The sequence below is a fragment of the Barbatula barbatula genome, assembly GCF_947034865.1.
Source record: "Barbatula barbatula genome assembly, chromosome: 3".
In the NCBI taxonomy this organism is placed as follows: domain Eukaryota; kingdom Metazoa; phylum Chordata; class Actinopteri; order Cypriniformes; family Nemacheilidae; genus Barbatula; species Barbatula barbatula.
In genome coordinates this window covers 5,671,822-5,683,330 of record NC_136764.1, presented here as the reverse complement: position 1 = coordinate 5,683,330, position 11,509 = coordinate 5,671,822, and the positions used below count along the sequence as shown (strand labels likewise).

The following is an 11,509-nucleotide window of genomic DNA, read 5'->3' as shown; positions in this document are numbered from 1 at the left end:
AGAGAGATAGAGAGAGATAGATAGAGATAGAGATAGAGATAGAGATAGAGATAGAGATAGAGAGAGAGAGAGAGAGAGAGAGAGAGAGAGAGAGAGAGAGAGAGAGAGAGAGAGAGAGAGAGAGAGAGAGAAGAGAGAGAGAGATAGCGAGAGAGAGATAGCGAGAGAGATAGAGAGAGATAGAGAGACTCACTGCAGTCTTGATGACTGTAATCCACCCCCTCCATCAGATCCATGTGATGATGATGACACCCGGTACAGATCCTCCATAGACTACACACACACACACACACACACACACACACGTCACATTTCACAGATCTATTGCAATTGTGATACCACAGCAAAAACATATTCAATTATTATATGTAAAGATTGATTGATAATATACATATTTGTTACATTAAAAATGAAACAGAATAACCCTAATAAAATGGAACAAAACAAAACCGAAAAATAAAAGAATATACCGGCGAATCAAGGACATAATGTGCATGTATGCGGTGACATGTGTAATAAACTAAACTGCACTTCCTTTTCTGTCGGACTGTCAGTACATGCAGTGGTTCTGTCGTTTCTTTACTTCACGTTTTTGTGGCTGAAACTCATCAATATCTCATCATCATTTGTTGAAATGCACTTCACAGCTGTGTGCTAAGCGTGTTGATGTTTGTTGCCCGAAACAAATGAGGCGAACGAGAATGCTGTGGCAATATTCTGGGAAAAGGATGTGACCTGTTTTTCTGGACACGATATAAATACTTCTGCGTGTCATTCGTGATGTGTTTTTTACAGAAGTGTGTCGTCTCTGAGCGACGGTTAAACTGTACAGAGGTGCTGAGGAAACTGAACGCTTGCAGGAAGCAGCCCACACACACTTCCAACAACATCCGCGCGCACGCACACGCACACACACACACTCACCCGCTCTTCTCCGTCAGCGGCAGGGACAGAAGAGTCGAGCTGTCAATCTCACCCATCAACAGCTCAGAAACACTGAAAAACAGAATTCTCAGATGTTCATTTTGAATTTCTCCTGGGATGATTCGATATATTACAGGTGACTTTGGTGTAGTGGCTAATCTGAGTTTTCTGACATCTCTTCTGAAATCTGGATTGTTGGATTATCACCCGTTGCTCTGATCACATTTATTTAGATGAAGTGTCAGTCAAACGTCACTCATGTCAATGTAGTCCCAGAGGTCGGTTGCACTATAGCTGTGTAAAGCGGCAAAAAGTTACAATTTATTGGGGCGGTTTCCCGGACAGGGCCTGAGACAAGTCCTAGACTAAAACCAATGTTAGAGCTACTAAAATTTAAATAGCTTGCAATGACGTATTTTAAAACCCAACAGTGCCCTTGTTTTATCTCAAAATGCACAAGTAAAAATGTGTGTTAAAATGCAGTGAGGCATGATTGTAAAAAGTGAATTTAACTAAACTAAAGCCTAGTCCTGGTTAAAAATAATACTTGTCCTTGAAACCGGCCCATATGGCCTAATAAAATAAAATACAGTGGCGAAATAACACACTTGCTGAAATGAACACTCTCTTATATTTTAGGAGAGAGAAAACATAATGGTGAAAAAGAAAACACATGTCATTTTTGCAAAATAAATCTTCATGTACCTCATGTACAAGTGGCGAGGCCAGAAAATCTACTTTAAGTTAGGTTTTTACACATATAAATGACAATATAATAAACAATATGATACATCTTTCACGGTGGGATTGCCAAAAAACTTCACGTTATCACAAAAACCTAACGATGACACTGTCATTGACGGACAGTGCTGTATTAGCTAGTTGCCCAAGATGGCGCGGGTGAGTAGTTTCCGGTCGTATAACACTGGCTTTGTCCGAAATATCCCTCTATACCCTAATATAATGCACTTTTTGAGGGGACATCCATTTTTAGTGGTGTCTGAATTCACAGCGGACATTATTGAGTTTTTTGATTGATTTTTGGCCGGCAAATATGGGTGTTTCTGAGGTTAAAAAGTCATGTATAAGGGATATGACAGATCCTCTTTACACTAGCCATGTTTCCATCCAGTTTTGTTATTGACTAAGCAAATATGCACCAAAAATGTTTGTGAAATTTGCTCCAAAACAGTCTCCAGGCTGTTTCAGTTGTCCTTTTACCGATAAAATGGTGTGTGGTGTGTCATACCTTAAAAAAATGCATTGTCACTTCTGCCGAATTCTGCCGAAACAACTTCAGGCGTTTCCATATCTAATTTTGCTTATATCACAAATTTGTAGTCCCTTTAGCATCCCAAATGTTTTTAAAATGTAAAGAGTAATGTGAAAATCCAAATTCGCAAAGCAAGGTTATTTTAGCTTACTAAACTTTTAATTTTGAAAAGTTTTCTGTTTATAAGGTAACCTTACACTAGTCGTAAGTTATTAAATCGGTATGTATTATTCTAATTTTAGAATAATAATGAACTGATCAAAAGTATGAAGCCAATAAGAGCCGTCAACGTCATCCATTTCAAAAACATTTAAAAAATATATATTTTTGTCTAGTAAACTAATTTCAGACATTTAAGCGTACACTTTCAGATCAAATGATTTATTTAAATAACGAGAAACATCTCCCTTAAGTGTCCAAAAACTTTTGACCTTTATATCATCCATAGCTTCAGGTGGGATCGTGTGTTCAATTGCCAATGTAAGCATGTACTTATAAAGTGTACAGCTCAAATGCTTTGTAAGTCACGTTGGGTAAGTGTCTGCCAAATGTAAAATACAAATCATTCAGCTGCACAAATTTATGACATTAAGAAGCTTTCAAACGGCGTGTTTTGTAAAAATTTTAAACTTACTTGCTGCTGAAGGCCACGGCGATGGTCTCGATGGCTTTCTCAAAATCTTTCTTCTGAGCATCAGTAGTGCCTTCATAACTGAACCCTGAGAGACACGGAAAAGAGACGATTTTACACACATCTCCACATGCTTCTGCTTTAAACACAAATAAAACCAGAAGTGACATCACACAAATGTGGAACACCTGTATTAATGATGGTCGGGACCATTTTAATGAGCGCTCATGTAAAGCAAACAAAGAAAGACTCGAATGCAGATTAACAACCACATGGCATTGAATAAATGATGACAGAATTATAATATTTCTAGTCCAGTTTTTCATGTTTGTTATAAATGCTTCTCATCAGTTGGGATTTCATGTTGGAGGGAAAGACTTCTGATGGCAACTAACCTTTGACCTTTGAGATAAGAGTTCCCGCAGCGGTGAGAGTTTCAACAGTGTTGAGGAGAGGATAAGTGCTGATAACCTGACGCAACACTCGTAACACTTCTCCCAAACACTCGTGAATGACAGAGCGGCTCTGAACGTCTTCTTTAACTGCACACATACACACACAGAGAGAGAGAGAGACACTTTAAATATCAAAGCGTCACTAAAAGCTATCTGAATGTTACACACACACAGACAAAACAAAGACAAATCGCTTTGGAAAAACACACACGCAGATAGATAGAAACAAAAAAACCAAAAACAGACACGTGCACACACGCAGACACACACAGACAATGACGCAAACGCACACAGACAATAACACAGACAATGACACAGACACGCGCACAGACACACACGTACAGACACACACGTAAAGAGAATGACGCAAACGCACACAGACAATGACACAGACACACGCACAGACACGCGCACAGACACAAGTACAGACACACACGTACAGACACACAGACAATGACGCAAACGCACACAGACAATGACACAGACACACGCACAGAGACACAGACACGCGCACAGAGACACAGACACGCGCACAGAGACACAGACACGCGCACAGAGACACAGACACGCGCACAGAGACACAGACACGCGCACAGAGACACAGACACGCGCACAGAGACACAGACACGCGCACAGCGACACAGACACGCGCACAGAGACACAGACACGCGCAAAGACACACGCACAGACACACAGACAATGATACAGACACACGCACAGCCACGCGCACAGACACACACGTACAGACACACAGACAATGACGCAAACGCACACAGACAATGACACAGACACACGCACAGAGACACAGACACGCGCACAGAGACACAGACACGCGCACAGAGACACAGACACGCGCACAGAGACACAGACACGCGCACAGAGACACAGACACGCGCACAGAGACACAGACACGCGCACAGCGACACAGACACGCGCACAGAGACACAGACACGCGCAAAGACACACGCACAGACACACAGACAATGATACAGACACACGCACAGACACGCGCACAGACACGCACGTACAGACACACAGACAATGACGCAAACGCACACAGACAATGACACAGACACGTGCACAGACACACGAACAGAAACACGCACAGAAACACGCACAGAGACACAGACACACACACAGACACACGCACAGAGACACAGACATGCGCAAAGACACACACACACAGACAATGATACAGACACACGCACAGACACGCGCACAGACACACACGTACAGACACACAGACAATGACGCAAACGCACACAGACAATGACACAGACAATGACACAGACACGTGCACAGACACACGAACAGAAACACGCACAGAGACACAGACACACGCACAGACACATGCACAGACACACACACAGACAATGACACAGACATGCGCAAAGACACACACACACAGACAATGACACAGACACGCGCACAGAGACACACACAGACAATGACACAGACACGTGCACAGACACACGCACAGAGACACAGACACGCGCACAGACACACGCACAGAGACACAGACATGCGCAAAGACACACACACACAGACAATGACACAGACACGCGCACAGAGACACACACACAGACAATGACACAGACACGCGCACAGAGACACACAAACAGACAATGACACAGACACGCGCACAGAGACACACACACAGACAATGACACAGACACGCGCACAGACACACGCACAGAGACACAGACATGCGCAAAGACACACACACACAGACAATGACACAGACACACGCACAGACACGCGCACAGACACACGCACAGACACACGCACAGACACGCGCACAGACACGCGCACAGACACACAGACAATGATACAGACACGCGCACAGACACGCGCACAGACACACACGTACAGACACACAGACAATGACGCAAACGCACACAGACAATGACACAGACACGTGCACAGACACACGCACAGAAACACGCACACAGACACACGCACAGAGACACAGACATGCGCAAAGACACACGCACAGAGACACACGCACAGAGACACGTGCACAGACACACGCACAGAGACACAGACACGCGCACAGACACACGCACAGAGACACAGACATGCGCAAAGACACACACACAGAGACAATGACACAGACACACGCACAGACACGAGCACAGAGACACAGACACGCGAGCACAGAGACACAGACACGCGAGCACAGACACACAGACAATGACGCACACAGACAATGACACAGACACGCGAGCACAGACACACGCACACAGAGGAGGAGATTAACGTTTTTAAATAAAGATTACAAGTGCAAATTAATGAAATGAAAATAATGGTGCGCACAGATAAATCATTTATAATAATCATTACAACACTGTGAAGAACATTTAGAATTGTCCGGTTTGATTTCATGGTGACTTTAAGCCTTGTCTGTGAAGTCAAACGATAGGAAGTAAAACATTATGGCACTGCTTCTTTATTTATTTGACAGAAACCTGTCAGTTATTGTGTTCTACGCTTCCTACCCCTCCCATCCCACAATGCACCTCTCTGCCCTTCCATTCAACACCACAAGAGGGAACATACAGTTCACTGATGTCTCCCTCGCTTTATTACATCAGCTGAAACAGATCCTCTAAACACAGAGTCACGTGTTCAATATCAAAAGATATATTACTCACATCACATCACTCTGTAACATCAAAGTCAACGGGCACGAACAAAATAATTGTGGGTAAAATGCAGGAGTTCTAGTCAGCAGGACAATGAAAGCTGTTGTTTTCAACAACAGAAGTCCTTGTGTGTTTAAATTCATGTTCAGACTGTGGGTGTTCTCAAAAATGCAAAAAACACAATGAAACAAACAGGTTTAGTGTTTCAAACACTCGATCCTCTCTGACACAGAGCTGCCAGGGAATAATGAACTTCAACACTTTCATGTGTGTAACGGAGATCCAAACTCGCATACAAACCATCCTCAACAGCATCTGAAATGAGTGTCCCAAATCACAGTATGATGAAATGTGTCTCCAAGTACCTGGAAGGTCTGTTGTTTCCAGTGAAAATAACAAGTGCAAAGTATGCAGTACTGCAATATACTTTGGTATTAAATATAGTAAAATGTATGTTAAAATACTATAGATACTATGCTATACCTAGATACTATAGTGTTTTTCAACCTCAGCTTAACAATTCCAGTGATATGGATGTGACATTCTACGTTATAGACGTGACATAAATGTATTTTTTACCAATATTCGTAAACATCGGTTTATATTGGACTAAACCCTTGCTGATAGAGTCTAAACATCAGAAAAATGTCCGTCTATGAACACATTTTCTATTTAAAAAGGGGAAATAAACATTCGTTATGGATGTGGGACACGGTTTTTGGGAGACGACATACTTTGTAGATCTCCGTACATTCAAATACACAATCCTGAAGAAATTATACCCAACAAAATGGAGAAGGGATGCCTCATCGTAGAACATAAACAAGTTACTTCATATTCATTTTCACATGCCCATTACCGTTACGGATGTGACGATCCTGAAAATTTCACTTATCTCACTTTAAAAATGTAAGCACTAAAAATAAAACAAATGCTGTAAAAGCTGTGCTGTTGGTATAGTAAAAACCTTTGGTAAACACTCGATGAGGTTGACATTTTCACGCAATTGGTCAAATGTATTAACTACTGAAGTCATATAATATTTGGGCAAAGTGTAGTGATTGATATAATATACTATAGTTTACTAAAGTGTGCTAGAGTATACTACACTACAGTATACAGGTACAAAAGTCCATATTTACTAAAGCATACTACAATTTACAACAGTTTACAACATTAAATATTAAAGTACTCTAGATACTGCAGTAGTACACATATATATTACTATAGTAAATACTACACTTTGTTTATTTACAAACATTTTACTATAGTTAACATTCAAGTACACCACACTAGATTATCAAGTCATTATAGTTAATACTACATATTGTAGTATTGTACATAGACGAAGCTTAGTATACTACAGTTTACTATAGTAAACGATAAACTATTTACCATGGTTTATTTATTCACTGTAGTTAATAATACAGAACGCTATAGTATTCATTACCAAACTTACTATAATGTACTGAAGTACACCAGTGTTTACTATAGTAAATTAAGTGTACTACAGTATTTTTGTATGTGGCCGTGCACGTACAACAGCTGACCTGCGAGAGGAATGAGTTTAGTGAACCTACACTTAATGAATCAATGGCATTATATAGTAAACACACACATGAACACCAAAAGGAAATACTAAGTGAAGAAAGTTGTGTGTTGCCGCGTAGAAGATAACACGATTACACACAAGGGTATTCTGGGTGGTTGCAGATAAGCCCTGTGCGTGAAACTTTAGTATGGCCAGAATGTATGCATAAATACAGTCAAGAAGTACATACTTGATTTAATTCAGTAAGTGTGATGAGAAATGTACGAGATCATATTGAGATCTTCAATCATTTTGACTTTTGATTGCAGATGAGACACATCTGAGCTCAGTTTGAGACATTGACATCTCTTCTCAAACTCTAATGACGGACACATTTGACATTCTGACTCTTTTTCTCAGGAGAAACACCGGAGACGCAGATGAGACTTAAGGAAAGTTTTCATCTGGTCTACATTTAATCTCACTGACGCCTAGAAGCAATAATTGTGAGGTTTCATTTGTGTTTTTTAAAGGGAATGTTTTCATCCTCAGAAGTTTTGAAGGAGTGTTTTACAGAGGCGAGAGGGCCGGTGCGTGTTGATTCACGTCTTGACCTCACCACACTTCCCTCATCTGGCATTACTAAAAACTGTCCATAGCAAACCTGACACATCGACATCCACCTATCACAGGAATTACAGCAGGTCACATGACAAACATCACATCGAGTGTGTTCAGACCTGCGCAGACCTGCAGCTCAACAACAACTTGTTGGCTTTAACAGCTTCACCGCACACGTGAAGAACTGTACATCTAAACAGACAAACACGCACACAACGTGATTTCACAGATTCCATCGCTCTACTAGTCAGGATCCATTTGGTGTCATTTCTGTCTGAAACGGCCGAGATATCAGAGATCTCTGCTCTGCAACTGCACTGGCAGAGAGTTTTGAAATGACATTCGGAAACATCACGACTGAAACTACACGCCGTGTAAATCTAAACAGGAAGTAAAACAGTTGAAAATAGCTTCACTTTGAGGAAGAACACGAGAGTCGAGGGGGAAAACTGACTGATGTAAAACAACTGAGAGACATCAGGAGACCATCAGACAGATGCCCGGAGACCTCCCAGTCAAACATGAGCTTTCTGTGTCGTCCAGCACAATTTGATCAAAGAAAGAAGAGTTTGTAAGTTTGAAGATTAGAGAGTTAAAGCAGGAGGCCTCAAACTTTCAAGTAAAGACTTGTAATCTTAACCTTAGAAATGTAATTGAACCAAAAACATATTTGGTTACACAATGCCGGAACATCAATTCTTTTGGTTGGTGGTCTTATTTTTCTGTTTGATGATTGTAAAATTTCTATATTTCATGGCACAAAATCTGTGCCCCCCAGATCCATCATGGGGCCCCCGAGAGTGCCGTTTTTAGAGGTGGGAATTCATATAAAAAGGTCTGATTTGAAGTGGCCTAAAATTGACTGAAACAGAATTACACATTTATTCTGAGTAATGATAAATCACCAATAAACACCCACTCATCATATATATCATCATAAAAAGAGAAATCACAGACGAGACCTCTTTCTTGATATAATACTATATTTCTTTAAGACATCAATGAGATGAAATGGAAAGCAAATGGTGTGCTTGAGTCTCGCCAGTGTCTCAAAAACCGGACAAATGTGTCTATCACTACAGTTTGAGAAGAGATGTCAACAATGTGTCAAACTGAGCTCAGATTTGTCAGCGACCAAAAGTCTCAATATCATTGAAGATCTCAACAAGAACTCAAACATTTCTCATCACATTGTCTCAAATCCAGATGATCTGACCTCGACCATCGACATTCATTTACACCTCCAGACTCTTCAGTGTTTCACAATTACACTCTCACTTGCTTCTCTTTTTAGTCCTCTTGAGAAATTTTAGGAGAAACGCCCGAGATTTAAATAAAACATAAATAATCTGTAAATCTCCCAAGATGCATAAAAAGCAACATCTGATCGATTACATTCAGAACTGTGCATTTGGTTTAACACACTGAGAAGTGTCCGGCAGAGGACTGGACTTCTCTCAGTAGGGTGCAGCCAGTCTTTTAAGGGAAGGGGGGTGGGGCTGAAACACAGCGGCATCTCAAACCGAAGGCTAAAAAGAAAACATCTGACGCACGGCTCCTCTTCCTTCCTTTCTTGCAACATGGAAACGCAAAGACAACACACACACACCCAGAGTACAATCTGTCAATCTCGTTCAACCCAGAAAGAAAAATCACAGATGAGATCTTTCTAATATCTCAACTCCCTGACATTTAAATGAAGAGCCCATAGAGTCTCATCTGTGTCTCGGCTATTCACATAACTTTTCAAAACCATCTCCCTTACCGTCCCCCATCACCATGTCCTTCAGCTTCTCCACGGCCTCGGCGAACCGGGCGACGTCTCTGAGCAGCAGTGGAATGTTCTCCACCTCGATGACCGACCCCTCCACCACCTCCGCCGGGTGCCCGTGCATGAGACCGGCGCGGATGTAACCCTTATGAAAACCCCACGTGCCAGCCGTCTGGAAGGGGAAACCAGCGGCGCTGGCATGGCGGCTGAGACCCGCAGGGCGTCTGAGAGGAGCGACCGGTGAACTGCACCCCAATAACTTTGAATGGGTGGACGGGGTTCCCGGACAGGAGGAGGGGATGGAGTCTGGAGGCGTCAGGGTAGACGGGCCATCGATGGTGTCACTGTGAGAGTGCTCCTGAAGAATAGACAACTGGAACAGAGAGAGAGAATGAAGACCTAATGAAACCATACACAGATGATGATAATGGAGTGAAGTAAGAGACGAATATTAAAATGGACACATTTTAAAGAATGGTAAGTCCTTTCAAACTTGTAGGATATATTTTGAAGAACGTTGGAAATCAAACAACACTGAACCCCATTGACTTCCATTGTGCGACCGCAAAACCACCGAGACGCGTCTCGAAATATCTTCTATTGTGTTCCACTGAATACTCGTTTTTGAAGATTTACAACCACATGAGAGAGAATGATGATTTAAGCACTTCTCCGTCTTGTGTGACTTCCTCACAGTTCGACTGTTGCTTGCGACTCCGACAAAGAGCAAGACTGCTTCTCAACTCTTCACCACCAGGTAAGCAACAGTTAAACATGCACAATATTCGTCATGTGATATAAAATACTATAGTGATTTCTATTTCATGTAAACTGACAATGTGAGATTCAAGCCTCTTAAGTTATTCTGTGTTAACTCAACAAAAAGAAATGTATTTGCAATAAAGCAATAAATGATACAACTGTGCAATATTTTACTCAAACATCATTTTGTTCATAACCATTTGTATAACAGGAAATTATGTTGCATGCAGCACCGTTATGTTTTTGGACAAACGGTAAACACAAGTCCACTCATTTCTAGAATCCTCTTATTGTGAAGATCCCACAAGCTTCATGTGTCTATACCAAACACGAAATGTTGACTCTAAATATAAAGCTGGCCTGAACTACTGGAAGATACTCAAAGGAAACACGTGAACTCGAATCCCGCACACGCCTAATAATAAACGCAAACTAGAGACGCTTTTACGCGCGGGCTTTGTGAAGGTTAAACAAGTCCTTAAAAGCATCAAACGCACGCGTTGTTATTATAAACAAACTTATTAACACTTCTGTGTATTTAAGGACAGTTTTAATATCTCACCGAAGGGTTTTGCACTCCGGAGTGTCCTGCGTTATTCTTTTTGGAGACCGAAGGGGTCTTGGTCGCCAACTCCTTCCTCTTTCTCGAAAACATCTTCACTCCAGGTCACCAAATGTTCAGAAACGAGGCAGACAGCGGATAAAATGTCTCCCGAGACTGCTATGAGACTTTGACAGTTACTTCCCCAGACTTCAGTCTTCCTGCTTGAGCTATGCGCCGTGACGCGCGTCGGCCTGTGCGCCGTGACGCGCGGCGCTGCTGGCACCTGCTGGAGGAAAGCCACAATACAAACTTCTACAACAGCATTCACGATGTACAAGAGCTGACGTGTTTG

At 41.9% G+C, this 11,509-nt stretch overlaps 1 protein-coding gene across 1 annotated transcript in view; it reads right to left on the bottom strand.

Annotated features, from left to right (window-relative positions):
* arhgap45a (Rho GTPase activating protein 45a) overlaps positions 1 to 11,376 on the bottom strand; it is a 19,124-nt gene extending 7,748 nt beyond the window's left edge. The window contains 7 exon segments of the mRNA XM_079453629.1: positions 194 to 273; positions 925 to 929; positions 932 to 996; positions 2,832 to 2,916; positions 3,224 to 3,370; positions 9,846 to 10,224; positions 11,176 to 11,376. Of these exon segments, the coding sequence (XP_079309755.1) occupies positions 194 to 273; positions 925 to 929; positions 932 to 996; positions 2,832 to 2,916; positions 3,224 to 3,370; positions 9,846 to 10,224; positions 11,176 to 11,268 (854 nt within the window). The 5' untranslated portion in view covers positions 11,269 to 11,376.
* Between the last annotated feature and the right edge of the window lie 133 nt (positions 11,377 to 11,509).